The sequence below is a fragment of the Penicillium crustosum genome, assembly GCF_028827405.1.
Source record: "Penicillium crustosum strain IBT 35664 chromosome Unknown utg000002l_segment0_segment0, whole genome shotgun sequence".
In the NCBI taxonomy this organism is placed as follows: Eukaryota; Fungi; Ascomycota; class Eurotiomycetes; order Eurotiales; family Aspergillaceae; genus Penicillium; species Penicillium crustosum.
Genome location: NW_026623123.1, coordinates 6,105,765 through 6,121,923, shown reverse-complemented (window position 1 = coordinate 6,121,923; position 16,159 = coordinate 6,105,765). Strand labels below are relative to the sequence as shown.

Below are 16,159 nucleotides of genomic sequence, written 5' to 3'. Positions count from 1 at the left end.
ACGACATAGTAAGATCTATCAACTCAACAAATATGTACAACATTCTCTCTATAAACAATGTATGCGCTCCGTGAATGCCAACAAATAGTTTTACAGCGAGGCTTTAGCCTGCAACAGCCTCTTCTCAAGCATCACGGCTACGATATCTTCGGCAACACCCCGAGACAGCTCGAAGCCGCGACCACCAGCACCATACCCATGAACGATATACACATCATCAGCGAGCTTCTCCGCCTCGATGCGCAAACCGCCGTCTCGAGCAGGCCGCCTACCGACAATATCACGAATCACATCGAACTGGCCGTCGCTTTCGGGCGTGAAAGGGAACCACTTAGCTGCGTTAGCGAGGAGGCGCTGCCTCGTTTCCAGCGATGGGTTCGGGTCCCAGTTATTCGGCTCTTTCGTGCCTCCGATGATGGTTCCACCTTCGAGGGGCCGTGGAATACAGAAGGACCACGAGCCATCTGTATTCTGTCGAGTAATGGTCTTCGAGACGGGGTTACGTACGAGACACGTTTGACCTAGAGGACATGTCAACCCACATACTCGGAACATAGACATTTAAGCGCATCCCAAACACAGCCATCGCCATCACCATCACTATCACTCTTATCGTAGACACACATACCTCTAATAATAAATGACTTCGGGTCCTCAAACCCACTTCCAGAGCAGTTTACCACGGTCTTCACATTCCCCGCCATACTGAACGCCTCCTTCACATTGGCAAGCGTATACTGTCTCGTCTCGCCCCCTTAAGAACGAACTTGCGCAGCAAATGCGCACAGTAAACGGGTGAGTTAATCACATAGGTCCCGTACTTCACGCCCCACACCACACCAACTGGAACCTCCTCTTTTCCCAGCATCTGGAACCCATCCACATGCGAGTAGACATTGCTCACACTCTGCTGATCCAAGTACTCAGGTGGCGGAGCCTCGAGGTGCTCAACACCCTCGACGAACTTGATTCCTGCGCCGGGCTCAGCGGCCGCAGTCCGCTTCAAGAACTCATATGTGCGCTGCGCTTGGCTCGCTTCTTTCAAAGCCTGTGGCGAGGAGCCTGGCACCGGGCGGTAGTGGGCTCCTGCCCATGGCGAGGCGTAGTTGACGGAAGTTTCTGAGGGGAACTCGCGGGCTACGAGAAGTATGGATTGGGTCGGAGTAAGGTGTTGTTGGATGCACAGTGCGGTGGAAAGGCCAATGACACCCGCTCTAGTCGAGGTTGTCAGCTGATTGTTGTGTCTTGTGATGACTTTGTTTTTCTCTTTTGGGGGCCTGATTGGTTTCAGGATATTATATGTGGGAGTGTTGGACTGACCCTATCACTACGATTGTTTCTTTGGACATGTTGAGAGTTGGAAGTAGCTGTCACGAGAGATTAACAAAGTCTTTATAGGGAACAATTCATTGACAAGCTCTCCAATTGTCCTGGGGAGATTGTATGAGTCAAGAGGGTCCGGGGAACCTTGGAAGGCGATAAGACCCCCGCGATCAGATGATAACGGGATATGGCATGGTCCACTTGTCTTAGATAAGGCATGGCATCCAACACTTAGGTAGTAGTATAGCAGTATTCCTGGATTATTAGTGATATAGAGGACATACATAGGTAGAATATAGTCTCTTAATTCCAATAGTAGGTGTGCATTTATTTCGCATCCTGTCTTGGCCCGCATTGAATATGTACGGGACTATGTATACTAAGGCTTCTCTTATGACTTGTATTATTTCAAGGATCGGAATTGATCCAATACATCCAGTTCGACTTCATAGTCCTTTCTCATTGCCCAAGCTCGATTGAAAACTCTGCCGGTGCCCCCGATACTATCACAGGGGCCCAAGCTCCAGGATGTTCGACGGTGCCTTTTTGTGCAGGGATGACTGCATATCTTTGCATTTCTGTCACATCACAGGAACCAAAATGCAAAACCACTTTGCGGTACTCCGCACTTCAATATAAGCCTCGTGGAAGAAAGCAAAAAAAAAAGAAGGCGAGATCGTCATTGATAGACATCGGAAACACTAGTTCAAGTATGAAACTTCTGAACGGTCATTTCTCCGAACTCAAGCCAAAAAGAAGGCTGCTATAGGCCAATAGAGCCAATTTATGCCGTTCTCTAGTTGATTTTAGACCATCATGGAATGGCTGGATGAGTGCAGGTATTGGCTGAGGGGTGGTTGTGTAGGCGCCGAGGGATCAGCGGTGATGGACGGTGATTGGCCAGGTGAAGTGACGAAGCTGCAGCTTAAGAACAACAGCACGGATCCCAATCACATTGCTGTCTCGGATCACATTATCGTTATTTTTCTTTTCTTTTCTTTTTTTTTGCATATCAGTTTTTTTATCATTTGAAAATTGGGCGGTTCCTTGCAGTTGAGAAGATATCAAGTTGGTCAAGTTGGAGTTAGGGTTATATACTTTCAACTATATAAAGTACGGAATACGGAGTACTAGTAAACGCTTTACCTCCGAGTGATCGACGTGCAGGGCACTAAAGATAGTGCAAGGACCAGGGACTCTCTTCTTCAAGTGATTCGGGAACATTGTCTGCATTGACCTAACCTTGGTTAACTTTTTCCTTTGCTTGAGTTCTGCATGCTCGTTGGTGCAAGTCCCGCAGGATAACCCAGCCACCAAGAAGGCTCGATCTCACCGTCTCCGCTAATAATGTGTTGAATATGGTGCTTTTAATCCCGGGTCATGCTCCGGTCCCTCTGCAACGCGAGAAACGGGACACTTGTATGGTCCAGTTAGGAAATGAAAGCGCCCAGCAATCCCTCCGAGCGCCAACCATTACTTAGTAGTCCCCGTATTTTCATTTGGATCGACTATCGATGCTCCCCTCTTTTTGGGAAATGTTTGTCTTCATTTTATTCCGTACTCTCTCCTATTTCCTCGGGTAGTCTTGCTTATATGTATATTATCGTTATATAGAACCCCAGTCTTACATCCTGTCACAAAACTCAAGCCCCCTCCGTCACGCTTTCTATGTGATGAACGTGCAAGCGAGTTTCAATTTCCTAGTTGCTTCCAGTGTCACACTTGAATATCTTATTTCTCTTTTTTATTCTTTTTCCCCTCCCTTGTTCTAACGGCTTGCATCCTCCCTTTTATTTTTCTCGTGCCTTCTCGCATATTTCTTACATATCTTGCATCTCACCCTTTTCATTTATAGGGCCCAGATCTTCGCGCCTACCTAGGTACTATATTTCAGTCACATTGTCAGGCGCTAATTCTCCCACCCAAATGTGCTTTGAGATATCCTGGACATTCCCGTCTTTTACCTTGACCGGTACTCAGGGTGGCCGATTAGAAATCTACCTGGCTTAAACAGAGGTCAGTGGCCCAATCTTGTTTAGACTCTTTTTTTTTCTCTTCCCTCTTGTTCTGGAGATATATCATTTGGGACTTTTGTCTTGAACAAATCCGCTTCTAGTAAACCAATTTCCCCGCAAATTGTCTCATATGCATCTGGGCAAATAGAATGGTTGAGTTGACATGGAATAGGAGCCTGGGGACAGAATTGCGACCTTTGAGGACCGTCAAAGCAATGGCACCTGCACCGCCAGCTGTCCAGCCTCGCTTCGAGGCCTGCGCTTCGACGGCGTCCTTGTTCCTCTACGCCCAGGGCTCAACAATCCTATGTTTGCATCATGATACATTGGCCATCGAACGACGTTTTCAGAGTCACCAGGAAAACATTGACTTTATATCGGTTGATAATGTCAGCGAACGGGGTGCGGGGAGATTGGTTGTCAGTTACGATGTAGGGCAAACGGCGATTGTCTGGGATATCTTCACGGGAACGGAGATTGCCCGCTTTGCTTCCTTCGATCATCTGCGAATAGCTTCGTGGATGCGTAATGGCAACGTTGCATTTGGTGAGAGCATCCCCACGCCTTATAATTTATGAATTTTGAATCGATTTGCTGATTAAAGACAGGAAATGGCAAGGGTGAGGTGATCCTATTTGAACCTCCCACTTCAGAGCACATCTCTGCGCGCACCATTTTCGACCCAATCACAGCTCTTGCGCCCGCCACCGATTGTCGTACTTATGCAATTGGGTATGTGCGATGAATATGATTAACATACAACACTTGGAAGCTAATGGGTTCCAGATATCAAAATGGTTCTATATTGATCGCGACTTTACTTCCTCAATTCACCATTCTTCACACTTTGACTACTTCGCGTGGGCCATCGCCAATTATTTCCTTAGCTTGGCATGCATCCTCATCGAAACAGAAGTCAGACATGCTTGCAACTCAGTCATCGAATGGCGATCTACGAGTTTGGAGTGTGGCAAAACCACCGGGAAAAGAGTCGCCTCGAGTGATTAGGGTATTGAAACGATCTGACTCAAATTCATCTGATCCTAAATGGATGGGCTGGTCAAAGAATGGAAGACTGGTGCAATATTTGGAAGGGTGCGCAACCCTTCGGGGGGATAACTAGGAATTTGCTGACATCTGGTTGTAGAGAAACATGGTCTTGGGATGTTCGAACAAAACATGTTACTTATGATCCAGTTCCCACTATCGACGGTGTACGAGGCATCGCAAACTATGGACCTACTGCGACGCTATTCACCATCGGCCCCCAGCACTCAGTCCAGCAGTATGATCTGGAAAACCCGGCAATGGTTAAAAATGTACAACATCTTCCAATCATTCCCCGGCCTGGCACCGCGGAAGGCAGTCGATCGCAAACAATGTCCCCACGTCGCTTGCAGGACGCTCCTGATATCCGAGAACCACCAGGCGCGGCCAGACGAACACCATTTGATGCAAACAGTATCGAGAGTCTCAGACAGAGGGCAGATCTGACGAGCCCTGCTTCATCGCGTAGTCGGACGGAATCGGTGAGCTCGAAGGCATCCTCTGGGAAGTATAATATGAGGCCTTTCTCCCCGCCAAGTCGTTCTGGTCAAAGTGCTACCACATTTTCGATGACGTCGGGTGGTCATGATACACCCCAAGCTTCTGCTTCATTCGCCTATCCATCTTCGGTCTCGATGTCATCTGTGAGAAGTTCGAGGGCGGCATCGCGATTGCGGAACGAGGTTCATCTCAGCCCTGCCGATAAGAACATTGTGGATCTATTCCCATTCACTCGGGCTCGCTTGATTGATGTGCCTTACAAACAGCAGCCGCCTATCGATGAGACGAATTTAACTACGGATGATCTTCGTCTGCAGATGTTGAGCGTGGTTTTTGGCTGGGATGGAGACATCCAAGATCTGATCACAGATGAGCGTATGTATTCCCCCGTATTCTCTATACTGGAGACATCTTTTGACAATTCTTAGTGAGCCGCCACGCTGTGGGTAGTCAAAGTGCTATTCTATTAATGCAATGGCTTGGTGAGACCAACACAGATGAAATGGCCTCAATGATTAGCTCTGGGCAGGTAACAACCTCCGACTGGATGATTCTTGCTTTAAGTCAGATGAGTGGCCAGGCGCAGGCAAACAAAGTCGGACAAGCATTTGCACAGAAGCTGCTTGAGATCGGGGACATACACACTTCGGCCGCGATCTTGCTTGGTCTCGGGGATAGCAATGATGCTATCGAGGTTTATGTTTCTCGCAATCACTTTATGGAAGCTATCCTCATGACATGCATCCTGTTCCCGTCAGACTGGCAGCGCCAGTCATATCTCGTTCGTCGATGGGGAGAACATGTCGTTACTCACTCCCAGCAACAACTTGCCATTCGCTGTTTTATGTGCACGGGAGCGGAACCCTCAGAGCCGTGGGCATCTCCATCTGCTCAGCAAACTTCATCTTTTGCAGAAATGATTCGCTCCAGATCTCCTCTCGCTTCGCCCGAACCCTCACAAGACAATATGCCACCACCCGTCCGACCAAGATCTACATCTAACTCGAAACCTACATTGAAAACACCAGCCCTGAAGCTTATTACTTCCTTTGACGCACAGCCAGGACGTTTCCGCTTCCCTGGCTTAAAGTCTGACGATCGCACGCCAACAAATGCACCTGGAATCACTCCGATTGCCGAATCTGCTGTTCCCGAGTCAGCAATGTCCCCTGGTGGGTTTGGCTCTTATAAACTGAACAACATCCAAAGCCTAAGCCACGCAATGACTTCTCGAACAACCACTCCTTCTTTTAATCGGCGTCGTCTACCCTCGATAGGAGAGACACCAGTGGATGTGCACCCTCCAAGCTTTTCACGGTCGAATTCTTACAGCCAGAATGAGTATAGCTCCACCTCCGAAAATGAAATGAGCGGACAGGAGCAGAGCCAAGATGAGAAGGAGAGCAATAACGGTCTTCTCACTTTGTCGGCCGCGAAATATAACCCCAGTCTAGACTCTCTCAAGCCCAGTCCCCAGACTGCTGTGCAAGGGGCAGACAAGTTTGCCGCAATTAAGGGACTTCCATCACCAGCTGCCGGTGTATTTGAGGCTCTCACAAATGATGACCATCGTAACGGGTCCCGAGATCGGAAACCAGACGGCCTTCAAATTGAGACCTTGGAAGGTGAAAGAAATCCGCAGGACCGCTCCGATTTGATTCCCAGCGCTAAAAGCACCGCTTCGACAGCGAATAGCTACGCTTCGGCTAGGAGCCCAAGTGTCAGTGGCCGTAGTATTGATCAATACATCAGTAGTCTGGATGAAGCGAACTACCACGCGCGGAAGTTCCGTCCACATACCCCGGGCCGTGGAAGACGGAACCCAGATGACACTGCCAGCCAGAGCTCAAGAACCAACCAACCACGTGGTACCTCCCGAGATGCCCGCGGTATGAGTGAGCGTCGATACATCCAACCCGCCAAGCGCTCTCCTTCCTCGCCGGTGCCTATGTCTCCTGATGAGCTGGCTCGATACCACACTGGAGAGTCTGAAAAGCCAGTTGAAACACGGAAGTCAAAGTCTCGCACTAGAAGTTCTAGCAAGGTGAGAGGGCCAGGGTCTCGGAACCGTCAGCGCTCTTCAAGTCGTCACACTGCAAGCCGTGTCGGTATAGATAAACGAGACGCCTCAATCCGAGGCCGCAGCAATGACCGACAAGGATCCAGCACTCGATCACCATCATCGCCTCTTCCTATGACATATCCCACAGAGGAATCTTCTCAAGATCTCGATAATCCTTTGAGACTGGTCGAGGGTAACCAAAAGAGACTACGATCTCGGCACCGAAGTGCCAGTCGACGTCGTGCCGAGAAAGGAACAACTTCCAAAAGAGACGGCTCTCCAGAGACCAGACACAAAACATCACAGAGTCTCTCTGTGATTCAAACAGGGCCTACATCAGACCCCTGGGTGCAGCAGGCATCTGTACCTGAGCAGTTGAGCAGCAAGGTCTTTGGCCAAGAAGACACGTCCAATGAGTATTCTAATGGGCAACCAAGCTCGACGGCTAATGATTTCCAAGACGTTGTCTCTCCAAAGACACCATTCGTCACCCTCGCGGAAAGGAAGCGAAGAGAGATTGCCGCTGCTGAATTAGAGGCACGAAGATTATCACTCGCTCGCAACCCATCAGCACCAAACATCCCCTTCCCGGGCGAGCTGCAAAGCGCAAGAAGTCCCCTTGAGCCTTCCCCGCCTTTCTCTGGTACAAGCTCATACTTCCAACGAGCTCCATCGCGGAACAAGGTGTCCCAAAACAAAGTATCTATCGACTATCCCAGCAGCTCTGACTCGAACTCTTCACGTTCCGCAATGCCTAGTGGGCTTCCGGCAACTCCTCGAGCTATGCGGCATCCCAAGTACGGGGGAAGCGGACAAGACGAAGAGCGACCTCCTTCTGTGCCTATCATCCCCACGGATAACAGTATGTTCCTCAGCAATGCCCGGTATCAAGGGGATGCCGAGAGAATCGGACGATCGATGTCTGTTCCTGTACCAGAAGGACAGTACAACGCCCCTTCTATGCCCAACGACCTCCCCATGCATCCCCGGTTTAACCCAGCCCTCCCCCGGAGCCGGTCCAGTAGCCGCAGCCGTGCGAAGGGCCATAACCGCACCAGCTCAAGCAGCTACGTCTCCAGCACCTCTCCCCACGTTCAAGTGAGCATCGAAGAGACAATCGAGCATGCAATGGGGAGAGAATCCTCGGCGCAGTACGAGACAATTCCCCCTCCACCACCGCCACCCATCCTCCCAGAGCTGCAGCATCTCAACACCCCACCCCCACCACCTCCATTCCCATTCTCCGCAACCCCCGTCTCGCCCCGCGAGTCCTCTGCGACAATCGACATCGCTATAGACAACAACGAAGACCTCGGCCGTCTTCTCCCTCGTGCTATGACTGCTGCTCCGGCTCTCAATGTAGGCGTTCACGGAATGGATTCCCGTCAGTCGAGTGGTCAGCGTATGTCCTTTGACCATCGCCGAAACCGTAGCTCAAACGAGAGCTTCACGAACAAGCTGCGCAGCTTGACTCGTATGCGCAACAATAGTCGGAGTGTTGAGCCTTGGACACAGGCTCATGAAGCGGAGATGGCTCCCTATGAGACTCTAAACCCTCATGTTGCTGGGTCGAACTCGAACTATATTCTTCCGAGTCAGAGCTATGTCGCGCCGGGTCCGAACTATGTTTAAGTCCCCGTTAGGGCTTAACTAGTTGACGACAACGAGGTGTCCCTTTATTTTTATATATCTTCTGCTGGTCTATGTTATTATTTTTCTCTCCTCTCTTTTGCATCATGAGCCCACTTTTTTTGATTGTTCTTGTTTTTATCATGAAATTGCAATGTCCTGGATTTCAACGCATCACGCATCATGTTTTTACTGTCCATCGTTTCCATTTGATATTACCCCTGTTCAAGGGCTCATACCCTCTCTCGTTCTGCTTGTTTAATGTTTTCTGAGTTATATGCCCAAAGTTATATTCCAAATATCATATCCTGTCATCAGCCTTAATCCCATGGTTGATTAAATGCACAATTTCCTAGTCTCTGATTTTGATATTTTCCTTTTCAAGATTGCAGACAGCGATGTCTTTAAAATGTCTTTTTCATTGGCTCATACTTTCTTGATCATGGTTACCATACCTAAACATATATGCCTGCAAAGGCTTAATGATAACTGTATCGGTTGTTTCTCTTAGTTGAAGATTTCTTGGTATGGAAGTAGATGTTCAAAGGCTGAAAATGACATAGTTGTACATGCAAAGATAAATAGACAAAAGGCCCTCAAGATCCTCAAGATCCCCAACCTCGGTTTCGAGGTGATCCTTCGCTACCAGCGTTCCTCTCTGCCTCAACCATCCGATCAAACTCTGCCTGTGCTAGATCCCTCTCAGTCTTCTGGGTGGTGTCATACTTTTCTTGGTCACTCTGGCCAAACTCGGCAGAGGAAGAGTAAGGGTTCGGTAAAGGTTGTGACATGCCGGACTGCTGTCGAGGCTGGCGTGGTGCGGCATTCTGTCGTCTAATCCGGTCCCAAGCACTACCAGTAGTCGGCGATCCATCAATGTTTGTATTCCGGTACTCCGCAGCTGTGGGGCTAGCATCGTCCTCATCCATGAAGTCCAAGGCCGATTTTGACTCGGGCTGGGTATTCCTACCGCGTGCCCATATCGCACCAGCATTCAAACCCGACGTAGGGGACTCATATGAAGCAGACTGAGAATTCCCCTTGGTATCATTTGAGTCCACGTATTCAGAGTAAGAATTTGGTTGCGGAGAAGAATCAGACACTTGCTCCAGTTGGTACTCCTCGCCGCCGGCATATCCACCAGTCGTGCCCATGATTTTGGAGCCGACATCTTGCTCACCACTGCGCATGCTGCGAAGACGCTCATTAGCAGCCTGGATCTTGCGCTTTCGCACGTCCTCTGGTTTCGCCTTGCGCATGTCCTCGATAAACCCTTTCAATCGCGGGTCCGTCAACATGTGCATAGCATCTTGGGAAACGGCATAAGCGCTCGATGCCATGCTGCCGAGAGTCATGATGAAGATCATTTTAAATGCCGCTGATCCGAAGTTGCCTCTGAGGGCGGAATCGGCCCACATGGTGCGTAACGTGCTGAGCAGTGCAGCTGGTGTGGGATCGCGTGGGAATAATGGTGACTTGCGTGCTTGGCGGTAGAGCAATGCTGTTCCGAGGAATGAGCTGATAGGTATGCCCATCCGTCCGTGGTACAAGCATTGCGTTCCGTGCTCAACAATCGCATCGAATTCCTCTTGGGTCGGGGGTCGTTCTGTCAGCACGTAGTGGTTCTCCACTCGCTCGTTCACTGTAGTCGCGACCCTTTTTGTCCAGGCTGCTGTGCCGAAAAATCCAAAGTACAATGTGAAAAGATCAGGCTTCACAATTGACTCTGGTCGGAGTTGGACCCTGTTGTATTTCGCGATCGCGGGGTTGTGGCCAGAGAGGGCTCGGGGGAGTCGTTTGAGGAATTGCTGTTATACTGCTGTCCGGCCTGCGGCGAGGCGTCGTCGGAGCTCATGGTGGGTACAGCGAGTGTTGAGGAAAGTTGAGGTGATAGGTGAGAGCTTGGGTGAGCTTGGCTGTGCCGTTTTCTGGAATCACCCCAGACGGTGACGTTACATGCTGACTCAGCATCTGCATAAAACCTTATCCATCCGACATTACTACCTCCAAGGTCAGTTAGCTATCAAACCCATGGGGATAGGCTTTCTATATAATTTTAGCTATCAGTTATACTTGCCAATCCAGTAGAATTCTACTAGTCGAGAACGCACTTGAGTGCGGTGGACCACGATGCGAGTATTGCAATGCGAGATTGATATTGAGTTGTTGAAGAAGTCAAGTTACAAAAGCTACTGAAGAGACCAAGAAATCCGACAAATCTACTTATAAGCTCAGTAACTTTCTCTGCCTTTTGCTGAATCTGGATGCGGTGGTGGACTATGGGCGACTAAGTATGTCACCAGTTCATTCATCGCCGGAGGCATATACAAGACAAGAATTGCGATCAGCCGCTTATATGGCCTTGCTATATTCATTTTAGATATCTTTTGAGGTATCCTTTAAGCTATCTTTTTAAATGCTGTCTAGATGTCTTTTTAGATATAATCCCCTAGATATATACGAGGGCGGTAAAAAAAGTGTATTCTATATAAGAGACTCTCCCTACGGAGTATACTTTTCTATATATCTAAATTAATGCCTGGCAATATGAAGCAATGAGAGAGTTATGGACCAGTGGCATTCTTAACGACCGTCTACGGCATCTATCGTTAAAAATCAGTGATACCCTAGTGGTGCTTCATATATGTTTCAAATCAGGTAGGAAAGCTGTACATAATTTCAAGTTTGATTTAAGTTGAATCTCAGTCGATAATACCAACCTATCCCATTAAATAATGCATTCTTACTATCTTCGTTCTGCCTCGTAAGACAGAAAGACCCCGAGAAGCGCTCTACCACTTCTCAATATAAGGCCGCAAGTCCAACTCAAACGCAAAAGTCGTGCGTGGCTGAGTATGCAAATACCAATATGAATCCGCAATCTGTGACTAGTCAGTGTCCGAAATAAAGCAACCAACGGGGCCAAACTTACAGCGTCAGGGCTCAATTTTGCATCTTCATGCTCAAATACCCAGGCTTTGGTGCGAGGAATATCAATGACACCATCGATAATAGTATGCGATACATGCAAACCCTGAGGCCCAAACTCACGAGCAAGTGACTGCGCCAACGCACGCAGTGCGAACTTGCTCGAAGCAAATGCAGCAAACTTAGCCGAACCCTTAAGACTAGCAGTAGCTCCCGTGAAGATCAGAGTAGGCGGATACTCCGACGATTCGCGAGCGTCCAGGAGCAGCGGAATAGCCCGTTGGGCAAAGTTGAAGGCGCCTTGTCTAATATGAGAGTTAGCAATTTGGCAAAATAATTAAAAAACGATGCCAACTATATTAAGCTTGGAATGATGTGGATCAGGTAGATACAAGAAACAGCATATACGTACGCCTGTGACTTGAGTGCATTCGAGTAATCTTCTTCCTTCAGCTCGAGGAATGGCTTGACCACAAAACCGCCACCTGGATTGAAAACAGCAGCAGCTACCTTGGAGGAAGGATATTCTGCTTGAATTTTGTCAAATGCAGCATTGACGCTCTTCGAGTCGGAGACATCGGTGCTGATGCCGATGGCCTGGCCGCCGCTGGAATTAATTTCTTGAACAACTGGGTTGTAGTTGTCTGGGTTTCGAGCCAGCACTACAACAGAGTAGGACTTTGCAAATTTCCTGGCAATTGAGGCGCCCTGTTTTTTCCGTCAGACAATCCTTATATGGAATCAGGGGAGAAGATATAGACCGTACCGTGCCGGGGCCAACGCCAGCAATGATCGCGAGTGCCTTGGAAGCCATATTTAATCTGGGAAATATATGAATATATGAAGATATGTTTTTGTAAGTCTCTGGGATAAATAGGGGAATCTAAAAACTAAATAATGGCAGTCGGCCCGGAAGATATCACCGAAGCTTAGAAATGCAGCGGGGATTGATCATCACATCTGCAGATGATATCATCTGCAGAGAACGGGACTGGTGTATCCCCGCAAAGATAACATCCAAGTGAAAATTAGACCATTGTTAGATGATTAATCCTGTTCATGGCTCATTCCTAGGTCTAGCCCTGGAGCCTGGAGAAACTAAGGTTGTTTGTGAAATGTGACAGCTATACGGGGGTACTCCGTAGTTAATTCCAGATCTCTGCCTCAGGCCGTTATCGATAAGACAAATAAATTTCCCATCGAATCTCCGACTCTCCAACTCTCCGCATCGAACAATCAAACCAAGATGGCCGATTCAGATCCCTTGCTGAGTGATCTCTGCTCAATATGGTATGCCCATGAACAATTACGTACTCCGGTATACCTTTTAATCTAACCCGTCTCTGTACAGCCATGCCAATCCTCCCAAATACCGCTGTCCACGCTGCTCAACACGCACCTGCTCTCTACCCTGCACACGTCGCCATAAACTCTGGTCGCAATGCTCCGGCGTGCGCGATCCTGCCGCATATCTAAAACGCAATGAATTAAACACTGAATCTGCGTTCGACCGCGACTTCAATTTCATCACCGGCATCGAGCGCACCCTCGAGCGCGCGGAGAGAGAAGTCGATAACCGCGGAATCGATCTTACGGGCGGTGCTCAGGCAGATGATGGTAGCTCCGAAGGTTTGCAGAATCTGGCTGCCGGCCGTAAAAGGAAACACCCGAACCAGGGCCTTGCCAAGGGCGAGGCTGCGTTCTTGCGCGGCACCGAGACTGCTGCTGTGAAAGTTATTCGAGCTCCGAAGGGAATGTCGAGAAATAAGCAGAATGGGTCGCGTTTGCATCCCAAGTGAGTCGAGAATTTCCTGTGTCTTTTAAGTCGAACATTTTACTGACTTGGGTGTTTCTGAAGGCATAAGCGTCTTGCTTGGACCATAGAGTGGATTGCGGCTGATGGGGCGAAGACCATTCGTGATTCCGTCATTGATACATGCTCTGTCGCCGAAGCCTATAACCGATGCTGCCCACGCTCGAAGGATCAAGAGATAGCTATCGAGCCAGTGAAAGAAGAGAAGAAAGAAGACAAGAAAGAAGATTTGGATACCCCTAATACGACTACCGCTGCACCCGGTGACCCTGTCACGACGGTGGCCGAAGAGGCAGATGCAAAATCACCCCCATCTACGACCAATGACGCAGCAAAGGAACCCGCAGGCGCCTCAACCGAGCAAATGGATAAAGCACCAAATCAGACCATCGCCCCCCACCGCGGTCTTTACTTCTACCTTCACCGTCCGCGGACCACAACCAAAAAGCCAGTCCTAATTCCCCTCTTGCAAACCTCAACTCTCAATACTGTTCTGCGCAATCGGACTGTCCTAGAATTCCCTACGATTTATGCACTGCCAGAGTCAGCGGAGACACTCTTTGCAGACAAAGATAACTCCAAATTCATACTAGAGGAAGACTATCTTCGCACCGCTGAGCCAGATGAGATAGGCCAGTCTTCTACCACGAGTGATGATGATGACACGGCTGGAAACGAAGCGCTTCCCGATTCTTCGGTGAACCTTCAAGATGTCGACGAGAACCTGGTATTGGAGGTATTGAAGAAAGATCTATTTGAACCAGTCCCGGAGACTGGACCAGCGGTTTGAATGCTTTTGATACGAGGAGAGAGAGATACTAGAAGATGTTAGCCAATTTGGCACCTCTACTAGATAATGTATGATACCTAGGGACAGCTAATTGTTAGTCAATTGTACAAACATTGAAGAGTCATTCACTCGGAAGAAACATCAGGCTTAGATGCTGGTGTATTCACTGAAAACCACACAGATGTTGTTGGTTGTGATATCTCGACCTAAAGAGGAAATCACGACCAGCGCGGTTTCCTATCGAGTCAAACAAAGACCTTCCGAGTTCTTCACTTCACCCAGAGCCACCTTGGGAGTCTTAGATCCTCCAAGGCTGTTACTGCCACCATGAGAATCAACGTTTTGTCCTTGGGGATCGCCGTGATCTATCTTGGCACTGTAGCATCAACATTCTCAGTCCCCAGAGCACCGCCGCCGCTACCGGCCAAGAAACCTCCACATGGATGCGATTGCTACACAATCTCCGGGCCCGATCCAGGATACTTCCAGCACTACAAGCTCTGGGACTTTCGGGGAGTGGATTTGAAGAAGCATGCCAATCTCAATATGTCAGAGCCCATTGATTATGGCGACGAGGACTGGGATGATGACGATGATGGAGACGACCAGGACCCGCAAGATGGTCATCTCTCACCTGGAGTGCATGATGAAAAGGACACGGATCCTAGATCACTGGTATTCTACAAAACCTCCTTCGAGAGAGACTGGAGCAGTCAGAACTGGGAACGCCGAGGCACCCCTATAGCCCCGGTGCTCATGATAAATTCGAAGCACAACGTTTTTCTCACCCGGGATTACGAGCGAAATGATACGTATGCGACGTATCTTGTTCTGCGCACCACCCGCTTTTCAGAATACACTTCCACCGCGGAGATCGAAACTCGCATACGCAACATCTACCGGTGCTCGGTGCGTGTCCGGCTGCGTATATTGCCAGCTGGCTCTGTCGTGTCAGAACCTCCTCAACCCAAAGAATGGCCGCCACGCGATCCAAAACGACATCCCACCGTGCCCTTGAACAAGACGATTCCATCTCTCCGTGATGGTAGACCACCTGACGGCGCTTGTGCTGGAATCTTCACCTACCATGACCAAACATGTGAATCGGACATTGAGATTTTGACGCGGGACCCGGCCTATCGCGTGCACTATGCCAATCAGCCCGATTATAATTTTACCGCTGATCATGAGATCCCCGGGGCCAGTACCATTGCCGACATACCTGTTCCATGGACAACGTGGTCCACGCATCGCCTGGACTGGCTCTCGGACAAGTCCCGGTGGTATGTCAACAATCAGATACAGGATGCCAAATCGTACAGGGTCCCTGACCTGGAGAGCATGATTATTCTCAATCTTTGGAGTGATGGTGGACTCTGGACGGGTGACATGAGAATCGGTGACAGTATATACTTGGGCATCGAATACATTGAGTTAATCTACAACCGTTCCTCTGATGCTCTCATGGGACCTTACGTGTCTCTTTCGCAGGACCATGGTGGCCATGAAAGGCCCCCTCTCACAAATGGTTCTCTTGGTAATGGGGATTCATTGGAGCCAGATGGGGAGCAGAAGCACAAAAAGTGCAAGCCAGGTAGGCAAGGGCGCGAGTGCAGAAGAAAGAAGTGGAGGAACAGGCCTCGTCGTGGATCTTGTCGGAGACCATGCAACATCGATGAGCTTTAGGGCTTTTCTGTCAGACTTTTGCATTATTATCAATTTCGGTCCTTCCGTTTGTTGCGTAGGATTTTTCGCTTTGGCTGGCCTGGGTGTCCTGTATTCTACTTTTGGACAGAATGGATTTTTTTTTTTCAGAAAAAATACATATATGTTCGCCGATTTTCCATGGTGGATTGATGATATTTTGTCTACAGCTTACTTACATAGCGGATACATCGACATAAATCGGAAGCAACACGTGCTATAGGACCGACGATTAGCAGTTTAACGTATTGCTCGTAAATCCGAAGCATACGAGATTGGAATGCAATGCTACAGTATATTACGGCAAGCCACAATGTCGGAATCTAAATCCAGCGGTATTTTCGAAA

The 16,159-nt window shown here is 48.9% G+C and overlaps 6 protein-coding genes across 6 annotated transcripts; 3 read left to right on the top strand and 3 right to left on the bottom strand.

Moving 5' to 3' along the window:
* Positions 1-90: 90 nt before the first annotated feature.
* Positions 91-1,372, bottom strand: N7487_005822 (FAD-dependent oxidoreductase; the record flags this gene model as incomplete). Its single annotated transcript, XM_056873569.1, has 4 exons — positions 1,321-1,372; positions 787-1,214; positions 629-754; positions 91-521 (listed from the first exon to the last, which is right to left on the bottom strand). The coding sequence occupies exons 1-4, from the start codon at positions 1,347-1,349 to the stop codon at positions 91-93; spliced, it is 1,014 nt and encodes a 337-aa protein (XP_056731289.1). The 5' UTR covers positions 1,350-1,372.
* A 1,944-nt stretch (positions 1,373-3,316) lies between these two features.
* On the top strand, positions 3,317-8,580 carry N7487_005821 (WD40 repeat domain-containing protein; the record flags this gene model as incomplete). The annotated part of the gene is made up of 6 exons (XM_056873568.1): positions 3,317-3,339; positions 3,487-3,884; positions 3,947-4,070; positions 4,125-4,433; positions 4,486-5,261; positions 5,315-8,580. Coding segments are annotated over 6 exons (4,896 nt in total), but the record flags the coding sequence as incomplete, so codon positions are not given.
* Positions 8,581-9,182: 602 nt separating this feature from the next.
* Positions 9,183-10,432, bottom strand: N7487_005820 (putative endo-1,3(4)-beta-glucanase; the record flags this gene model as incomplete). The annotated part of the gene is made up of 2 exons (XM_056873567.1): positions 9,183-10,249; positions 10,303-10,432. 2 exons carry the CDS (start codon positions 10,430-10,432, stop codon positions 9,183-9,185), a joined length of 1,197 nt encoding a protein of 398 aa, XP_056731287.1.
* Positions 10,433-11,369: 937 nt separating this feature from the next.
* N7487_005819 (oxidoreductase, short chain dehydrogenase/reductase family) lies at positions 11,370-12,341 on the bottom strand (the record flags this gene model as incomplete). The annotated part of the gene is made up of 4 exons (XM_056873566.1): positions 12,272-12,341; positions 11,918-12,213; positions 11,510-11,810; positions 11,370-11,459 (listed from the first exon to the last, which is right to left on the bottom strand). The coding sequence occupies exons 1-4, from the start codon at positions 12,317-12,319 to the stop codon at positions 11,370-11,372; spliced, it is 735 nt and encodes a 244-aa protein (XP_056731286.1). The 5' UTR covers positions 12,320-12,341.
* Positions 12,342-12,548: 207 nt separating this feature from the next.
* Positions 12,549-14,108, top strand: N7487_005818 (zinc finger HIT domain-containing protein; the record flags this gene model as incomplete). Its single annotated transcript, XM_056873565.1, has 4 exons — positions 12,549-12,622; positions 12,661-12,795; positions 12,857-13,300; positions 13,364-14,108. The coding sequence occupies 4 exons, from the start codon at positions 12,549-12,551 to the stop codon at positions 14,106-14,108; spliced, it is 1,398 nt and encodes a 465-aa protein (XP_056731285.1).
* Positions 14,109-14,435: 327 nt separating this feature from the next.
* On the top strand, positions 14,436-15,794 carry N7487_005817 (glycoside hydrolase family 16 protein; the record flags this gene model as incomplete). Its single annotated transcript, XM_056873564.1, has 1 exon — positions 14,436-15,794. The coding sequence occupies one exon, from the start codon at positions 14,436-14,438 to the stop codon at positions 15,792-15,794; it is 1,359 nt and encodes a 452-aa protein (XP_056731284.1).
* Positions 15,795-16,159: the final 365 nt, after the last annotated feature.